This window comes from Echiichthys vipera (assembly GCF_963691815.1).
Source record: "Echiichthys vipera genome assembly, chromosome: 14".
In the NCBI taxonomy this organism is placed as follows: domain Eukaryota; kingdom Metazoa; phylum Chordata; class Actinopteri; order Perciformes; family Trachinidae; genus Echiichthys; species Echiichthys vipera.
Window position 1 is genome coordinate 26,168,114 of NC_139839.1, and position 21,142 is coordinate 26,189,255.

At 41.3% G+C, this 21,142-nt stretch overlaps 1 protein-coding gene across 1 annotated transcript in view; it reads left to right on the forward strand.

Annotated features, from left to right (window-relative positions):
- The window catches only part of robo3 (roundabout, axon guidance receptor, homolog 3), a gene marked incomplete at its 5' end in the record, with an annotated part of 198,885 nt that overhangs the window by 152,263 nt on the left and 25,480 nt on the right, over window positions 1-21,142 (forward strand). Inside the window, 4 exons of the mRNA XM_083926692.1 lie at window positions 4,868-4,992; window positions 9,881-10,052; window positions 13,402-13,607; window positions 20,951-21,032. Of these exons, the coding sequence (XP_083782818.1) occupies window positions 4,868-4,992; window positions 9,881-10,052; window positions 13,402-13,607; window positions 20,951-21,032 (585 nt within the window). The remainder of the gene's footprint in view (window positions 1-4,867; window positions 4,993-9,880; window positions 10,053-13,401; window positions 13,608-20,950; window positions 21,033-21,142) is intronic.

The following is a 21,142-nucleotide window of genomic DNA, read 5'->3' on the forward strand; positions in this document are numbered from 1 at the left end:
GGCGCGAGGGGAACATGTTCAGGTGTTGACAAGTTTTTTGTCAAAAGGCCTTCTTAGCATAGTACAGTGTCTTTACTCCTGTGTTTTCATCACATCTGCATGTGCACAAGCCTGGTGTCGCATTACATAAGAAGTGAGTATATTACACTGCATTTCTGTAATATTTCAGGCCTTGCATCAGCCTTGACAGGAATTCTGTCCTTGAGATGGCAGGGACGTGGAAGCAGGGGCTCAGTGCCACTGATCTGTGGTTCACATCCAAACTAGAGATGCACCGATCCAGTTTTTTCTGATCCAATCAAATACCTGTGCTGAGCGTATCGGCTGATACCTGACAACGATCCGATCCTACTGTTGAATGAAGCGTGAACCTGTCCATGTGAGTGAAGGCATCAGGCTTGACATAAACATTTAGCATTGTTAAAATAAAGGGAACAAATTAACACAGATATAAACGCACTTAATACTATTTATTAACAAATTAGAAGCAAGAATAAATAAATCACACTTCCATGTAAAGTGCACTACAGATATTTTCAAATGTAATGTAAACCCTAACCGCTGCTGCAAACATAGAACTGAAGTTACTACATCACAGTAACTGTATTACTGTGTATGATATTAATAAATAAAAATGACTGGATTGGAACACTGGATCGGCCTCATTCATCCGATATCTAATCCAGCTAATTAGGGCACACTCACACTGTCCAATGTGAGTGCACAAATGTCCGTCACAGGGAACAGACACAGGGCCGCCGTCCATGCTCATGCTCGTACCCGTACATGCGCATCCGTGCTTTACAAAAGCCTACCTCTCTCGACCGGGCCGCGCCCGGCAAGCGCGCCTGGGCTGTAAGTGCCCTTAGTCAATATCTAAGCCGATATCTGATCCGGTTATCAGATCTGTGCATCTCTAGTACAAACCACTGGCAGCATGTTTGGGCTTTGACATGTAGGGTCGCATCAGTTGATCACTTTTGATCCCGCGACATGACCCTGCCCTGCATGGCCAAGAGCCCCTTGGCTGTGGTTCATTGTGAGGCTGACACATGGATCCCTTCCTGCTGTGTGAAGGGGCCCAGGTGGATGCAGTCTTTAGGGCGTGCTCTCACTGTCCTCCCGGACCGAGACCCGGACTTTAGGGTACTTGTCCCCCCTCCCTCTCCCCCCCGCGCCCCAGCCCCGTTTGTACTCACACTACCCGGGCCTCGGCCAATGCTTCTTGCTGTCCGTACGCCTTCAAGCCGTAACACGTCACGCGCATTGATCGCGTGTGTGGCTTTGTTTACAAATCTTTCCATAGACCTCGGAGATTTTGTGCGTCTTGTCGACTGTTTTTGAATATTTTCATCCGACCAAATCTGCAGTAAACACTCCACCTCCGCACCACACCAACATGAACCTTTCACCACCATTGTTGTTGTTGTTAAATGTCCGCGCATGGTCCGTCCTTCTATTTACATGTCCGAACAGGCGGACATAACGCTACTGCCGTAGGGCTCGTGCTCGTGCGCGTACACGTGCGCACGCTCGTGCTCGTACATGTGCAAACGGCTCCGCTAAAGCCCACCTCTTTCAAGCGGGCCGTGGAGGGCCAGCTGGCCCCAGTTGAGCGCGGAGCGGGTGCGCTCACACTACTTAAAGGTACTAGACTTTAGCTGAAAAACCGGTTTTGGCCGCGGCCAAAAGGATAGTGTGATCACGCTCTTAGGGTACCAAAGGGCAGGGGAATAAGATGTGTATGCAAGGCATGAAATAAAGCTTGCATCGGGCTATCCTACTATCCTGGTATCTACTATCCTCTAAGGTCGCACTAACACTGTCCATCCGTACCGTGCCAAAACAGGTTTTACGGGTAAAGTCTAGTTCGTTTGACCAGTGTGAGTGCAACCACACCGGGCCTAGCTGCAGCCTGCTTGCCGGCCACGGACTGTTTGGGAGAGGTGGGCTTTTGTAAAGCACCCCTGCACATGTACAAACACGAGTGTGTTCGAGCACGAGCACGACGCCTACGGCAGCTCTGACATCATTTTATGTGCGCCTGTTCGGACATAGAAAAAAAAAAAGACGGACCATGCGCGGACATTTAAAACAATGGAGGCGAAAGGTTCACGTTGGTGTGATGAGGAAGTGGAATGTTTACTGCAGATTTGGTCGATGAAAATATTCAAAAACAGTCGGACAAGACGCACAAAAACTCTGAGGTCTATGGAAAGATTTGTAAACAAAGCGATGCATCGCGATGATGTCATCAATGCGTGTGACGTGTTACGGCGTGATGACGTATATGCAGCATCCGCCGAGGCCCAGGTAGTGTAAGTACAAACGGGCCTGGGCCGGTACGGGGCACGGTACGGATGGACAGTAGTGAGTGCGCCCTAACACTATTCAGTAAAAATATTCACATCAGGTTTTCTGAAAAATTTGATGCACAACTAAAAAGCATAGACAGATAGAGACGGCTTGCCCTCAGCTGTTCATCAAGAAAAATGGATATTATACAATGACCCGGCTACTAATTCAATTACAAGAGCCTAAAGAGCAATTGAATCCCTTTTTCTTCAGCACAAATAACAGAATATTGGCAGTGCACACACATTAAAGAGAAGATAAAGATGTCCTGAAGCAGCAGGAAAGCAGGGAGATTATTCCAATCTGAAGGAGCTTTGTATTTTAATGATCTGCATCTAACTTATTTGATAACTGGAGGGACAAAGAAAAGGGATACTGTATATGTCTGGGTGGATATGAAGGTCTACATGGAAACAAAAGCTGCTTCAAATAGGAAGGAACATTGAAATACCTGGTGAGGGTGACTCTAGATTTAGGCTGTAGCCAATCAAGCGATTTCTACAGAACGGTGAGTTCTTTATGGACCTGTCTGTTTTTCTGTTTTGACCCTCCGTTTTTCTCTGTTGATCTTGGTGTCCCTGCTGCTTTCTCCTCCTTTAAGAATCCAATCCGACTCTTAAGCCTCTCAACACAATGTAAGAGAAATTGGAGCAAGCATTTTCTTCAAGTGTAATTGCATCAGGTGGATAAATTGAAGCGGCACAAGATAACGCTTGTTATAGTCCGGTTTCTATTTCCTTTCACTCTGTATCTTTCTATCACTGGAGACGTCATTCATTGGATTTAAATATATGAAAAGGCATGTTTACATCAGTGTAGATTTTAAGGAGGGCACACAGCAACATTGAACACCATATGTAACTACTTTTCACCGGTCTGAGAATTTGCAGGTTTTTTTAAATAAACGTTTTCTATATTTCACGTAAGAAAATACGGATGGAAACACCAGCTGTTTAGTGGTTGTTTTATTTTTTACCGTTATTTGTCTTTTCCTTAGGAAGGTTGTCCACCGCTGTCTCTCTCTTTCTCTTTCGGTTTCTCTCAAAACTAATTGAGACAGAGAATGAATGAGAAGCAGGAGATCAGGTGTGAAGATGAGAAATCAATTAGGACTGGTGGAGGGCATCATTATGCATTCACACCCCCTCTGTGGAGGAAGGCCTGTCACTTGCTACAGAATCAATAGAAATCAAAGGTGTGTGTGTGTGTGTGTGTGTGTGTGTGTGTGTGTGTGTGTGTGTGTGTGTGTGTGTGTGTGTGTGTGTGTGTGTGTGTGTGTGTGTGTGTGTGTGTGTGTGTGTGTGTGTGTGTGTGTGTGTGTGTGTGTGTGTGTGTGTGTGTGTGTGTGTGTGTGTGTGTGTGTGTGTGTGTGTGTGTGTGTGTGTGTGTGTGTGTTCAAAGACATCTGATTAGCCCGGTGCCTGGGATCATAAAGGTGACCCACAAACCCTGAATCCAGGCTCCTGTGGGTGCTGGGCTGGTCTTCTTTGATAGGCTCTCCACCCAAGCCTAGGAGATTGATTACCATGGCATATAGTTTAGGCAGTAAGCATCTAGGTCACAGATGATCTATTTTGTAGAGGCTTTTTTGGCCTGATTTTACAGTAAAGGAGAAGCTCAAATTAACCTTATTGCTTTATTTTGGGTCAGTTATTATTGATGATAAATTTCCTCCATTGGACCCATGTGACTCAGATTTCTGTGCAAGTGTGTGACGGATACTTCTTTGAATACTTTCTTCGAATTGCTTCTTTGCTAAAACCGTGGATTACTCCATAAGAATTGAGATGCCTTGTTTCTAGTGGCCTCTGTGGCAGTAAGATTTAACTGCAGATGAGTATGTTCTTTCAGAGCCTCCATCTTGTCACGGTCACGGTCACTTTGTGTTGACTATTCATTGATTTATTGTTTTTGCTCTTGAGGAAACTTTATTGAAACACATTCACCTCTCTACTTCCAGTCCATCCCCTATACGTTCCCCTCTTAAATCCATAATCGCACATTTTCCTATTACACTTCTGCCCTTACTACAAGCCTGACTCAGAAGTTGAGGTTCCCGATATCCAATTACAAGTGAACGCAGCATAACCATTGGTGATCTGGGCCGACAGACCAACTGCTGTCAGCAGAGTCACCAACACGGAGGCTTAGTCACAGCTAGAATATCTATCTGGAATGTCTCCACAGCCACAGATATTGACAAAAAAAGGCAACAAGTGCTTTCATTAGTGGGTCATATGATCAGTCACCATTGTTTTAACTCACTATTTGATAGATAGGAACTTAAAAGGCAATTAACTAGATGGAAATCTTACGGAGTGCAACTTTAAGGGATTTCATGAGTAGCTTTAAAGCATCAGGGTTGATTATCAAGCATGATTAATGTCATTGTCCTTTCCACCCTCTTGTCACTGCTGGCACGTTCTCACTGTATTAAACTCACTCAACACACACAAAGACTTCATTTCTATTGTGCGCTGATAACGATTGCTCTCCGTTCTCTGTGTTGCAGTGCCGCCACAGATTGTGGTTCGACCACGGGACCAGATCACAGCTCCGGGTCGCACCGTAACCTTCCTCTGTGGCACCAAAGGAAACCCTCCGCCAGCTGTTTTTTGGCAAAAGGAAGGCAGCCAGGTCAGAAACGTCTTGTGAATTGCATTAAAATCAACTCTGAAACTGCTATTTTAGGATGTCATCGCTTCTGCCCTCTGAGGCATCCATTAGGGTCTCACAGTCAATTTGTGTCTGACAGTTGGTGTATTGGAGCACGATGTTGGAGTGGCAGGTTGCCTCATGTTTGACAGGGCTCCCACTGGTAATAGTTTCTGTACTATCATAAAAAGGAGTTAGAATATCGGAACCATGGGAGGTAATTATACAAATGGGCCACATCACAATAATATACTGCATTTATCCAAATATATTGTACAACTATATATATCTGGGTTAGATGGCGACAGCGCATTTAAGGTACTATAGACGCAACTTCACCTTCTTACATGGTGCATAGAGAAGGAAGTCAGCCGAGAAGTATAAGGTATGAAGTCCCAGCAACACTTTATTATACAGTACAAATGTTTCAGCCTGTGGCCATCACCAGGCTGTGGACCAAATATTGTGTCACCTACAGCCAACATTAGACTCTTACCTCACTGCCAGCACAGGGATGTGATGGGTCTGAACTTATTCAGGGCCACATATACATGACTAGAAATTGGCTGCTGTGTTTATCAGACTGTACATATAATTGTTTCACGTTCCTTTCATATGTGTCTGGTTGGAAATATTTTAGATGAGTTCGTGACATAAAGTCATGTAAATGTTTTAGAAATATCACATGCTGTGATGCCAAGAATGGGAGTGTGTGTGATTTCACTTGATCTGGACTTAAAACAATACAAAAACAATACAGTTTCTATGTATGAACACTGTTGAGAGGTCTTTGTTGGTTGGACTACACTGTTTCTAAGGATACCAATATTATGCATAGTTTTCGTTTTCAGTGTTGGGAAATGCTACTCTTAAAAGACCAGAAAAAACGTAATATTTATTTTTATTTCACCGTTCCTTAACTAGAAAGTCTCTTGAGATTCATTATCTCCTTTACAATATACATTGTTTCCTATTTAAAAAAACAATATATAAATTATATATATATATAAATACAGCATTATCATAACATAAAGCATAGAACATAATAAGAGTCAGTTCCATCCTTTATGAAACATGCTTTGAGTGTGGGGTTCCAGTGCGAAGAGCAGTTTAACTAATACAGTTTGCTTTGGAAAGCATTTGAATTCAGAGTTCAGAATAAGTTCAGATCCATCTTGAAAGTTGAAAATGATCCATCCAGAGGGATGTGTTGCACTTGCTGTTCACTGCAGTTTGAAGTAAACAAATGAATAAATCAAAATGTACAAAATATTGTTATCACGATGACATTGAAACAGAGACAGAGAGCTCTTGGTTGAGTGCAGTCCAATGTGAAAACACCTCTCAACAGTGTTCATTAATAGAAACTGTTGATGTTCCAAACACCCAAAAATTTTGTCATGGTGGATTTCTACTATAAATGTACTTAGAAATGAGTACAATACTTCAGTATGGCATCACGGGAAACCGTCAACACTGAAAATGACAAGTAAATACATTTATCTATTTTTCATGAATGCTTAGCTGATAGATCGATTAATATAGTGGTGCTTTAAAAGACATTGCATATATACATAGAATATATCAAACAATTGAATGAAAAAGAAGGGTCCGTCCTGAGTTGAATATTCTGTTTACACAATCAAAAGGATGCATTAAAAACTGATTATATCATGAGAACAGTCAATCAGAAGAGTCAGAATAATAAAATAGTATTTCCATATTCATTTCCCTTTTTCCATTCTGGTGACATTCAGATCTCCCATCTATTCCAATGGACAGAGTTTTTCTGAGTAAAAGCTATAAATCTTTCATATGATATTTTAACATGTACATATATATATATATATATATATATAATTTCATGTTTCATGATTAAATGTTGCCTTACACTTCCTCTTGGCCTCGCAGTCAGCCATGCTTGCTGAAAAAGGAAGTGTGGCTCTTCTGCAGTCCACTTTAGATGATGAAGAACTAATGGATTTATAGACAACCTTCACCCATTTTACTCCAGCTCTGTGTGATGGCATTAGTGTTTAGCCTGTCTCTCTGGTGGAGGGGAGCATCGGACATCGGACATTCTCCAAAACTATGCGTAATGCATAACGTATCTCTTTTAGGACACCCAGTCAAAAATGTGCATGTGGGTGGAGTCAGATGGAAGTTATCATATATTCAGGGTCGTCCACACGGAGACGCGTTTTCCTTTAACCGCACAACTTTAGTCTGGTTTTGTTCGTCCATCCACATGCAGCTGGCGTTATCAGGGCCTGTAAATGGGATCTTTTGAAACCGGGTCCCAGGATGGGAAGGTTTGAGTCGAGGCAAAGTGGTCTCGATCAAAAAACTTTGTTTTTCGATGGTGTGGATGTACCCTTAGACATCCTAGAAAAGTCATATCCATTGGAATAGTCTGGGATAGGGATCTGAACTGGCTGGGAAACTCCCCATTCCTGACACTACAGTATGTAACATTTCATTGACCATTACATGACTTTATGTGACTCAATTAAAACATTTGAATGATTTGAATATTAGAGCTATTTCTTAGCAGTGATACACACAGTGATTAACAAACCAGCCAATACTGTTAGGATGCTCTTCTTCACATGCCACTCTGATACATATGTGCTTTAGAGGGAGCCTTCCTCCTCTTCTCACTGTCATGTTCTTTACTGTCATCACTGTGGGCTGTAGTTTAGTGCTAGGGTGACTCTCTCCCTATCTCTCTCTCACACTCACACACACACTCACACAACCACACATTCATACACACCTCATTTTCCCATCAACCACACAAGGTATTATTCACCAAAGTGTGCGTGTGCATGTGCATGTGCGCGTGCATGTGCGTGTGCGTGTGCATAAGTATGAGTGTGAGAAAGACGAGCGTGTGATAAGCACTGCAGCCTGTTGGAATGTACTGAAAGGCCTGACGAGAGTGCGTGGGTGCCTGCAGCATGGCTCCCAGGTACAGATTAGAGGGGGAAGATTGGAGGAGGCCTGGAGAATGTGTGGGAGAGGAAGAACAAGAGTGGAGGAGAGAGATAAAGAGGAGTAAGAAAGGATGCGGAGGAGGAGAGGAAGTATGTGGATAGCGTGTTGTCTTTTAGTGAAATACCCAGAAAATACAATATTTCATACAGACGAATGAAAAAGAAAAGTAGAGAGGCTCAAGGATAAACAGCTGAGCTTCTGCATGGTGTGGATGTAATTAAATAAATGAGTTCCATGCACAGCACACCATTTGTTTTCTTTCTTTATTTATTTTTACTGCTGAGTGCACAATAGCAACCAGTGCTGAAAATGATTTTGTAAGATACAATAATGTGTTGCAGTGCACGGTGTAATACAGTAGTTACCAACCTTTGTGGTCTAAGGCACCCTCACAACCCTGTCAGATGAACTCACCCACCCTTTCATCAACTTTCAAAGCATGTTCCAAATGTATAACGCTCTTCTTTATGTAAAAGTGGACACTTAATTTTTTCATACAGTTGATCTGTCAGTATTGTGCTAGTTTATGCGTTAGCTTCTTTTAGCTCACTATATCAACAGTTTATCCATTACTTTTAGCTTAATATTTACCCGTGTCCAGTATACTTCAAGCCATTTCAACTGTTTATTACTTTACCATTTGTCTAATAGCCTACTCTTTAGTTAGCTAACTATTTTAACCATGTGTGCATTACTTTTAGCTCAATATTTAAATTGTATCCAATAATAAGCTAATTACTTTAGCTAACTAATTTAACTGTTTATTACCTTCATGTTTTTCGAATAGCCTACTTTTAAGTTAGCTAATTGTTTTAACCGTTGGTAAGTTAAGCTCATTATTTGAACAGTTCAGTCTGCTTTTATTTTTAAATCGTGATTTTTTTTTTTTACTATTTCACCTGTTTATCCATTAATTGTATCTACTTATCCTATTCATTATAACATTTATCTATTTAAAAACTTAAAAACTTCTGGGCTTGCTTTCTAACTAGTTTTCACCAACATAACTGCAACATGTAGTGTTCAGCATACATGTTTTTTTTTAACGAAAAATCCTAATTTCTATTTTTCAAATCAGTTGAGCTGCTCCACAATCTTTGCAGGTACCCCCATCAACAGCAGAAGTAGCCCTTGGGGTACAAGAACCTCTGGTTATCACTGGTATAATATGCAGTAGCTCTTTTGCAGCAAGCCAGACCCCGTCCTCATCCCCTGTGCTGCAGTTCCTCCATCTATCCCTCAATGGCATGTCTCTTTTGCATGCACTCCATTTCTTTTTCTGTTCCTCCATTTTAGTTTTGCACATTGTCATCTGCCCAAAGAGATACACTTTCAAGGTCTGCCATTTGAATGAGAGGTCTCAGTTCATCAATCTGTCCATGGTCAATCACTGCTCTCTCCTTTCTTTCTTTACACTGCATTCAAACGGTTAAAAACTATTCCCCATGCCTTTATTTCCAAGTGACTCAAAGAAACTATTTTCTCTATGAACATGTCAACACAAGCTAACAAAAGCTCTTATCCTTGAACATTCAAGAAAGCTACATTTACTAATTCATATTATGAAATTTAAATTCAAATTCCTAATAAAGCTGCAAGTGGAACACCTTATATTTGAATATGACATTTGTAGCTTGAGGGTTTCTCTCAATTTCAGTTCACTAAAACCTCTAACCCTAAAACACAAACACATGAAAGACTGTGTGTCAAACTCATTTAAAATAAATACCCACAAGTTAACATAAATTATGATTAATACTTTAATGTACGTCAGATTGGTTTCAATTTCAAACTGAATCTTAAGGTGATGAATGTGCAAATGGTGAAGAAACCAAATAGAAAGACTAATCTTTCTAATGTTCCTCTTCTCCAGATCTTGCTGTTCCCCATCCAGGAGCCATCACTGGCCGGCCGTTTCTCTGTGTCGCTGAGTGGTGAGCTCACCATCACCGACGTGCAAGTGGAAGACTCCGGCTATTACATCTGCCAGGCCATCAGTGTGGCCGGCAGCATCCTGACTAAAGCCCTGCTCGAGGTGGAAAGTGGTGAGTGTAAACACACTGTGGAGTTACAGGATTACAGTTACCTGATGACACAAACTAAATAGGGAAAGAGCAGTAAGTAGTGATCATATTAGAGACTCCATGGTTGTTGTTCTGAGTGCCCTGGCATCACCAGACTAATTTGTAAATGTGTATTATTCTGGATATTCTGATGTCCAAGGGGTGTTAGCAGTTGTGCAGGGCAAACTGCCTCTGGAACTACTTAGATAGACTTAAAACCATCAGAGCAACCAAACATGACCTACAAACAATCAGTGCAACCAAACGACGTAGCACCGGGCACAAGTCGAGGCAGGGATTGGTGCGATTTTGAAGCCAGAAAGAAAATGATGACGTGTTTCTGAAAACATTTTAGTGGAGATATAGGTAATACAGTAACACAGTAATTGATCAGTTCTGTCTAGTTGTTTGATCTGAGTTTCATGATCCTAGTAGGCTGCACTAGACTAGGTGTGATTATCCTATGTTTTTTTTCGGCTTTATATACATCAAATAAGCCATCGAGACAGTTTAAGCTCAGAGCAATGAGCAGTATTAGTGGTTAAACAAAGCCATTTGAATGCCTTCACTGTACTGCCCCGAGCTAATCAGTGTTAGCCACGTCCGGCTAATAGTTGTTACACAAAACTGCCTCGATAGCTTATTTGATGGATGTAAATGCCGGAAAAAAACATGGGATGATAACGCAGAATTACACTTTAAGCCGGCCCCACATGTCATAGACATGTAATGGGTCCTTCAGATCTCAACATGAGCGCTAGATTCATCTGGTTTCCAGGCTAGGAGATGTGATTGTTTTATACTGTGTGGCAGATTATTGTTGTTGGTTTTTAGAAGACGGTACTGAACAAGATGATACAATGATATGGACATTTTTTGCATATGTGTGAGGAAAATGTTTCTGATAAAATAATCATTTGCAGCTACATTGTGTGTATCCTCATAAAGAAATAAAAAGAAAAGACACTATGCATGTGTTTGAGGTTGGGTAAAAAAACATTCAATTCTTTGCTAATCTTAAACTTAACAGTTTGGGCTTCATATTTGATTCATCTGTTGTCACAATCTGTTGATTTAACCCACTCCCCTCACATGTGCAGCAATATAAATTCAAAAAGCCGCCCTCTCAAATTCGTCTCAAATTAAAATATTCATTCTCAAATGAGCAAACAGCAGGAGTCCTTATCTGATGTAATCAAAAGGGACAACTGGTGATAGTTCTAAGCAAATAACCCCGCTGCAACATATGCTGCCCCCCCTGCATCTCTGCTATTCAGGGAGTAAACTTGGATTCGGTTCAGCTTCAGCTAACTCCTCCTGTATTGCCTTTTGACTTTCAGTTAGCTTCAGTTAGCTGATGATATCAGAGCTTTCTACAGCCCAGAATACTTATGAGGGTCTGCTCCATGTCTGAAGTCAAATGTCAAACGGTATAGGGTGAGTGAAATGTTGTATTTTTGCTCAGTCATTGCGTGTTGAGGGTTTGTGAGCACCTGTTGCAGTTGTAGGAACAGTTACAAACAGTCTTCAGCTCCTTTCCGCAACCAGTCACAAATGTGCAGGAATTTACATGACCTGTCCAAACTAAGCATAACATGGCTAGTTGGCAACACCCATCCCACCGTGTTTACATTTAACATTGAAGTCACAGTCGTAAAGAAAGGGAGCGCAGCCTTATATGTCCATGACTTTCTTGGTGATGAATTTGAAGGCTGTGGGCGCGCAAGGGTCAAGAGAAAACAGGCGTTCTCTTTAGGACATTTATTCATTGTAAATGCCTGGGTTCAGAAGCAGTAATTGGAGCTGCACATCAAATCGGGATGAGCCCATTCCACTTCTTATTCTGTGGATGTGATGCCCAGTGGTGCACCTGATGTAAACAAAGCATACAAAGTTTATTCATTTGACATTTTGTTGAGCTAATAAAATATCTCTTCAAATTCTCTCATAGTTTTGGCAAAGTTTAGTGCAAATCAGTGTTTTTCCAACAATCTGTCAGCATTCATTTGTCTGGGACCGACATGTGTGTGTTGCATCCCGGCTAACACACGTACTGCAATGGCATTTCAAATGTATTGCTTGCAGAGATACAGTAGATGTTGCAATCATTTTATTATTGTATCGAAGTATGTACGTATTAGTCATTTTGGTTTCTGCTAATTTTTGTATACACAGAGACAGTCAATGATCCACCAAGACTATGTTCCAAATAAGCCATGCTTACTCAAAGGTATAGTGTGTTGAAAAGACACTTTGGCCTATGATAAAAATGATTATGCCTCCCTTGAATTACTACTCAATAGCCTTTCCAGTAGCCCATCACTCTGACAGAAGGTAACTCTTTCAACCTGCCTGAGTATAATCCATGTCATCAATGTGCATGCTGAACTGGGGCAGGGGCAGAGAGAGGCAGGCTTGACGGCCTCTGGGATTGGAAGTCTCGTATAGTGACGGGCTGGGATATGAAGATGTGTAACCCAAAGGAGCCAACTGTTGACTGTAATGTGTCTGTAGAATGGCTTCCAGGACAATAATAGCAAAACAGAGAAATGAGCATTAATAGTTTAACATGTAATGGATTTGAAGCAGAAAGTGAGGTGTAATATTTCCATTTAGCCTATGATTGTTAGAGCGTTTACAGCCCTGTAGCGTTTTGGTGTTGTGATGGATAATAAGAGTGGATTTTGTGTAAGGAAAAATGTCTGTGAATTGTACAGAGCAGCATTCTGTGGGTTTTACACAGCTACTAAGCCCAAGTACCTAGCTTACAGTATTTCAACCGTGTTTTTCTTATAGACTGATTTTAAGTAAACTAACTATTTCATCTGTTTATTACTTTAATGTTTTTCTTATGGATACTTTTAAGGTAGCTAACTATTTCAACCGTTTATTACTTTAATGTTTTTGTTGTAGCCAAATTTTAAGTTAGCTAACTATTTCAACCGTTTATTACTTGAATGTTTTTCTTATAGATACTTAAGTTAGCTAACTTTTTCAGCCGTTTATTACTTTACCGTTTTCCTTTGAGTTTGCTAAAAGTTTTAACTGTTAAGTTAAGCTAAATATTTGAACTCTTCAGTCTACATTTAGCAAAGCCCTTTAAACCATGATTGCATTATTTGGAACTATTTCAACCATTTATCCATTATTTTTAGCTATTTATTTCTACCATTTATTGATTTACAACTGTTCAAATTTCTGTGCTCGCTTGTAACTGAATTACATTTTGAAATTCTGTCATAAGGTTTAAGTCACAAAGAAATCTGAAAAAGAGGTGTTAAGTTATGGCTTTGTATCTCATAGCACCTGACTTCGTTTTCTGTCCCTACAGCACCGTCGGACCGTGTCCCGCCCATCATCCGCCAGGGACCAGCAAATCACACTTTAGCTCCTGGTTCCACCATTCAGTTGCACTGCCACATCATGGGCAACCCCATCCCCAGCATCCAATGGGAGAAAGACGGCCAGAGGATCCTGGGAAATGATGGTCGAATCAGTTTGATGGGAAACGGTACCTTCCAAATCACCAACCTCCAGGTACTTAAATAAAAGACTTCCACTTGCATTCCCAAACTAAACTTTTTATTGTCATTATAAATTCACAGCTTCCCTGGAATGACCTTGAAATGATTTTAATTCATTCTATATTTATTACCACTTCTTATTCCATGTCAAACAGGATGCAGTTCATGCAAGATAAACATATTCCACACCATAACACATCAGTTTTAATTACAGAGTTTGAAGCACTTAAACAGAGGGCATTTTTTACCGTTGACTCAAATGATGAGTTTTTACGAGAGGAGGAGAGGTGTGGAATGTAGCAAAATCACATCTGTGAGGTGTGATTCCCATGATAATGAGTGTGCAAGGCCATTAGCAGTCATTAGCATTGTCTTACGCCATGCTAATGAAATCTATTCTGCTCAGAATTTCCTCCTGGGTATGAAGCAGCACCTGAGGTCACCGCAGCCTCTGCAAGACTCAAGGAGGCTCACACATTAATTGATTGTGGGTTCTCAATGATTAACGATCGCCGAGACTCGTAATTAAATCCTCAGTACATCGCTGTGAGTGAGGACTGGATGAATGAGAGGAGACGATAGAAGAACATAGAAGCCTGAGGTACAGGTTCTGCTGCATTCATGTCGTGTAGGAATAAAAGGGAGTGACTTGACAGCTGAGAACACCATCATGCTTTGAAAGCCGTTTGAAGTTGTCAAACTCAGTGGTGAAGTTCTCTGTGGACTTTGGCTCCTTTTGATCTGATTCTACACAGAAATGCCCTCGGTGAAGTCATCGTATTTGATTTTATTGTTTTACAACAGACATAACAACACTCACAAGCTTGCAAAATTACTTAAAATAATACTTGAAATAATTTGTTTGTTTCATCTGAGGTGCTGTTCCGCACACTTCAGTTCCTTGCTTGTAAGTGATGTCAGAGGTTGAAGTCCATCACTGGAAACAGAATCAGGTCCCACGGTTACGCATTTCACTGTTTCTCTCCATTTACAATAAGCTGTATTGATGTAGAACACAGGAAGTCCCCAGCCAAGCTGATGGACACAGTGTTACGTCTCCGTTTAGTCTACGGGATGAGGGGAATAACAAATTATGCAAAATAACCAAGGGAAGAAGAATAAAGACAAACAGAAGTTTAAAATATATCAAAAACAATTGTACAAAATGTTAACCAAAAACTACTTTCCTTAAAGAATAAAAGGAAGTGACTTTAAAACAACAAACTAAAACAAATAAGGGAACCATAACAATAAGAACACACTTCCTCTAAGGAAGGAAAGTCGACCGACCCCGGCTGAGAGAGAGACGACGTCAGCCCACACACACAGCACTGAAGCTGCCAAATAGCGGTGCTTTGAGTGTGATCCACCCAATAGTGGTCAAGGCATTTGACTCCAAACCACAAATATCAACCTGCTGGTGGTGTTCGATGAAAAAGATATGACTTGTAGTAATCTGAAAATCACCCTTAAACTGAGAGACTTTGTGTACTATGATATTCCTATCATTATCAAATTCCAGTGGATACCAATGAAAAAGTATTATAGACTAGTAGTATATGAGGTCCTTGACATGATTTTCTATTGATACCAGTCAGTCTGCCTATTGATGAGATGACAAAATGATGAACGATGAAATGAGGTAACTAAAAACATTTTATTTTCCCCAACATGTTAGACTTTCATGTATTAATTTCAATCTCTTGACATCACTTCATGCTCACTCCGCTACAATTAACTTCAAAGTTAAAATCAGAACACAAGCACTATTCATTGAGCACAATCTTCCTTTTGCATGATCAGAGAAAAAAAAAAGAAATCTGCATACACAAAACACATTTAACCCTGAAATAATCCATATAAATAAGTTGATTTCATCTGGGCTCCTGAAGAGGGACAGATGGTCTGTTTGTTCCTCATAGCCTGGCACTGAGGAGATGCCATTACCCTGGGATCTCTGCCAGACACACACTACCACAGTCCCTCACCCGTGCCAAGACATCCTGGACAGACAGGCAGAGTGTGTGTGTGTGTGTGTGTGTGTGTGTGTGTGTGTGTGTGTGTGTGTGTGTGTGTGTGTGTGTGTGTGTGTGTGTGTGTGTGTGTGTGTGTGTGTGTGTGTGTGTGTGTGTGTGTGTGTGTGTGTGTGTGTGTGTGTGTGTGTGTGTGTGTGTGTGTGTGTGTGTGTGTGTGTGTGTGTGTGTGTGTGTGTGTGTGTGTGTGTGTGTGTGTGCATGTGCATGTGTGGTGCTGGTGAGGGTGTTCAAGAGGTCTGCACTGCCATTCTGCTAAACGGTTGATGTGGCCGTGGGGGGGGGGGGGGGGTAAAAAAGGAAGGGAGCGGGACAGTTGGGAAACAGAGGAACACAAACAAAGCCTGAGGAGGGTGAGAAGAAGGACTGCATGCACAAAAGAAAACAGATGACTGCGAATAATCAGGTTAAAGTAGGAAATCGAGTTCATGTGTTGACTTTAAATCCCAGTGTACACATGTTATAGTCAGTAATCACATTTCTCTTCTTCTAAAAAAGGATCTCACATCATTATGGGCCGTCTGTGCGCTATGGTGCAGGAGGCTCGTAGCCGTGTTAACTGGAGTTAGCAGGTGGTGGGCAAAGAAAAGGAGAAAAACGACAGCAAAGATCACTGTCTAACTGTCAAGCGTTTGACTGGCAGATGATTTCTGGGAAATGCAGTGTAATACTATCCCAAATTTCAAAGACATAATCTATAACAAATATATAATATGCGTGGAGTGTGGAGCTCCCGCCTTCCTCCGTCCTGTTCTTCTGTTTTCCTCTCGCTGAATCCAGTTTTCAGCATTCTGTCTTGTGCAGCGCCCAGAGCTGCCAGCCTTGATTAATAGTCAGGTGTCCCGGCTGTTTACCCCACCCTCCCTCTTTGCCGATTCCATATCCACGGATCAAACGAGACCATCTGGGGACCCGCTTTTTACCCCCTCAAACAGAAGCACCGTCAGCCGGCCCACAGGTCAACTCAAGGTCAGGGCCTATAGAAAGAGAGGAGGAGCAGCGGGCAGTGTTGTGTAGGATGGAGAGTCACCTGTCCCGCGTCCTGCAGGATGCTCTGACAAGCCACTTAGGCTTGAGTAATTCGTCTGTCAGCGTTACTGATGAGAAGGCCCAGACGTGCGCGTGGGCATGCACACTGTTCAGCGAGGCATTAGTCATGATAGGCTCTGCCTCGCACATCCTCTGCATAATGTATAAGGTTTTCAATGGGAGTAATATGGGCTGTGTTCGCAGAATAAGTGAATAAGGGAAGGCTGAATGTGTTTGCACTGGATTGGGTCTGCATGTAAATTGATGAACTACAGGACTGAAAGTTCTTGCAGCGAAATTGATGAAAAACTAATTAAAATTTCCCCGAAACATTCCCACACACACCTATAGAACCACACACACAGGGGAACTATTTAAGGAGCCAGCAGTCCTCACAGGTGCTCTTAACATTAACACACAAACAGTCAGTCCCTTTTCCCTCACAATGTTAATGGTGTCTAATTTACAATTTACCTTGTTTTACAACCACTCTGTGGAGTTTATATTGTAAACAAACATGGTTTTGTCACATTGAAGACCGGAGCACATTGTTGAATGTATTTCATACCTCATGAACCCTTTGCAAGCCTTCATTTGTGAATGTTTGGAAACCTGCACAGGTTCACACCTCTTGTTGTCTTGTTCACTTCACTGCCTGCGTTAGTTGTGCACTGCTTCCTTATATGGTGCCTTAAGCCGTTTGCATTCACCACAGATGCGTTGTTACAGGCTTGTGGCATGATTGTGTGCCCTTGTGCGAGAGCTGGTCATTATTGCAAGGGTACCCCCCCCCCCCCCCCCCCCCAAAAAAAAGGCAGATTAGTCACTTTTTATGCTTTAATCATACTGAATTCGTTATTTCCAAGAAACTATGAGCACATCTCTGATAAACAAGATTTAAAGTGATGCTTTTGTATGAAGGACAGCCCTAATCCTAATCGCAGTGTTCTCAGATGGCCGTATGCTAGATCCTCAGGGGGTACATGAGATATTTTTATTATTATTTTTCTGTTTAATTCCTAAAATAATTATAGGATAATAATTATTTAAACCACGTTTTATATTCAATATTTCTATTTTCAGTGCAGTAGTTAACTGTCGTAAAGTGTCAACTAGCACAACAAGCCACTAATGGTAAACAACTCCGCAGGGTACATTTAAAGTAAAGTGTTTTTTTTGGAAATAAACAGTTCTGTTGACATTCACTTTCTCACCCCAACGCTTGCATCTCTGAGACTCACCAAACATGTTAAATCTGTTTCTTTTGCTGCTGCGGTGCTTTGTTCCCTGCGGTGAACTAAAATGAAAGGGGCTCTTGTGGTGGCGTATTGTTCTGGGTAACAGTGAGATGATGAAACAATAATCCAGTCGAAGTAACAGCCTAGTTTGAAGACTTCTTTGAAATCCTCAGATTTGATGAGGTAAATGGTTGAAATGCCACCTTTACTTGTACTGTCACCTGAAAGTACCAGGAATGAGCATTTGCATGTATTTGATGGATAAGTCTTTTTTAGCAGAGCCCTCAGCATCGCCACCCATTCAGCTTCACAGTGTTGTCTTTCTGAACCCGCTCAATAAAAACATTGCCACAGGGTTGCTTTAAATAAGATGTCCTCTCATGCACCATACATCGAGAGGTGTCCTCCTTTGTTTCATCCACAACGGGGTTATTGCGGCAGTTTATTTTACATCTGCTTAATTAATCATTAGACTAAGAGAATCTTCTGGTGTCCTTTGTCTTCTCATTCCCAGTTTTAGTTACAGAACCCTCTCCATCTTACATGAAGGAGCAATGGTGAGTGATAAAGAAAGAGGGAGCTGGAGCAGTGAAGCTAAAGCAGCAGAAATATGTTCACTGCTCCTGCGACTTGTTCCTACCTCGGTGTCACGTTCCCCAGTGTACAGACCCCCAACATCTCCCTCCATTGTAAGCAATTTCACAGCCCGTCTAGCTTTTGGCTTGCCTCCCCAAAAATTTGATAGCCAACATTCACATGTGCAGGCACACACACAGGCACATTTATCACACACCTCTTAATTACATCTGCTCACAGCCTGTCCAGAATGCTAAGTAGCTGTTGAGTATAAAGACTGGCGCCTCAGAAATTTCTAGACCTCTAGTCGGTCATTAAAATTCTGTCCTTTGATCCTTCCTTTAACTCTCCTCCTCTGCCATGTATGAATCGGAAAAGCCACCAGCTCGACTTGAGCTTCGACTTCAAATAGGTCCACTGAGAATATATCATTTATGAAAAATAACGAAATGACTACAATTCACAAATTGTCCAAAGTTAAGCAGGGGATTAAAGCAGATGTTATGTTAAGGTATGCCTAATGAAAATGAAATATTCATATGCAATTAACAATAATGAATCCCCAAAGGAAGCCGTTTTTTTTTTCTAAAAGAATACAAAGTATTGTATGAATGCTGCATTTTACTTCCAAACATTGGCTGAAGGACAAAGCAGAGGCTTGCAAGAATATTTCCAGATATCTCTGGGTCATATAATAGATTACACATTACTCCCATCTATACATCCATACTGGACTATTATTTTTAGAACTTTATCTGTGGTGGTGAGCCAGCCCCCAGAGCCTGGTCCACTTGCAGTGCTGTTTGGGGTTTACCTGAGGAAGCAAAACTGTCAAAAAGAAGATGTTGTTTCTCTGTGACTTTTGCTAGGTTATTAATCTTAGTGTTTGGAAGAAGCCTAGTACTAGTGCCAAATTCACATTCTCTGAGTGACGAATATGTTGCAGCTCTGCAAAGTAGAAAACATGAGACACATTAAACAGTGATCAACATCTAAATCTTCCAGTATGTGGACAAGCAGCTTTGGCTGAGAGGCAGAGCAGGTCGTCCTCCATTCGGATCAGGGGTTGGTCCCCGGCTCATCCAGTCCGCATTTTGAAGTCCATTTACCATTTACATTATCCTGTATCAGCAAAGATACACAACCAGTTTGTAGGTTCAACACGAACACACCCAAACCACCCTAACAAACCACTAACCCTAACTGATGCATCTATGCTAATAATCATTTGTTTATTCACTCTAACTCATCATCATACCCTCATCATTTTTGTGAGTTTGGCTTGCTCTGCCTTTTTTTCCTTTTGTTCTAATGTATAAATTTGTGTTTTTGCTGCAATCTCTTGTACTATTTACAGACAGGCAATCACTATTGTCTCTGCTTGTACCATTTTAAATGGCTACAAATGCTGAAGGAAAACATTAAAAAAAAAAATTAAATATGTTCTATGTATTATAGGGCTTATTGTTTAGCTGTTTGGTCTAAAATGTCAGCAAAAGGTGAAAAATGTGGATCAGTGTTTCTCATCAAATGTCTTGGTTTGTCATCAACTCAAATACATTCAGTTTCAGGCATAGAGGAGGAAAGTAATATATTCACATGTATTGTGCTGGAAGCAGAGGACTTTGACTTTTCTTTAAAAAAAATACTCAAAATGATAAATCGATGATCAAAATAGTTAGCGATTAATGTAATAGTTGACAACTAATCGATTCATCTTTGCATTCATCTAATGTATTATTTATATTATCACCAAGTAACTGATCTCAGAGAGAAAGATGTATCAACAATATTCACAGTTACTCCACATACAATTTCAATCCCTTTCATTGTCATGAGGCTCCATGTGCCTCTGAAGTCAGTAACTCTGTCCGTACTGTCAACAACACACGTTTAGTTTCCATCTTAGATACTTCTATGATCTCACCTGTGATTCTGACGCCTGTGGAGGAGAGAGGTGTCTTCATCATTCCACAAAGACAAAAGGTGATGGTTGTTGACAGGGCTAGCCCTGCCCTTTTCAAACATATTGGCACCAAAGCTGCTCTAAACTGATACTAAAAAGTCAATCTTACTTTCATGTGAAAGGGGAAAGAATCACCTGGTCGGATTTGTGTGAATAACGGCTCTCCGTTCTGCCAGCTTTTCATCCACGCCAACTTCCCTCTGCTCAGTATTCTGTACAGAGTACAAACATTCTGCTCTGAGAGATATGACATTTAGTCTCAATCACTGGTAATGGGTACATTAACATAGTATCAGGGTCTCATTCACACGCGCACGCACGCACGCACGCACGCACGCACGCACGCACGCACGCACACACACACACACACACACACACACACACACACACACACACACACACACACACACACACACAAACACACACACACACACACACACACACACACACACACACACACACACACACACACACACACACTCTAAACTAATGATACACATTTTACTGTTGCCAGGAAACGGACTCTGGCGTTTACACCTGCCTGGCTTCCAGCTCCAGTGGAGAGACGAGTTGGAGTGGAGTGCTCACAGTCAAAGGTAAATTGTCTCTGCACAATTTAAATACATTAGACAGTCTTGTTTTTTTTTTTGTTTTTTTCACTCTTGTTACTTGTTTGACAAAATCAGTCATTTTTACCTCATGGAAC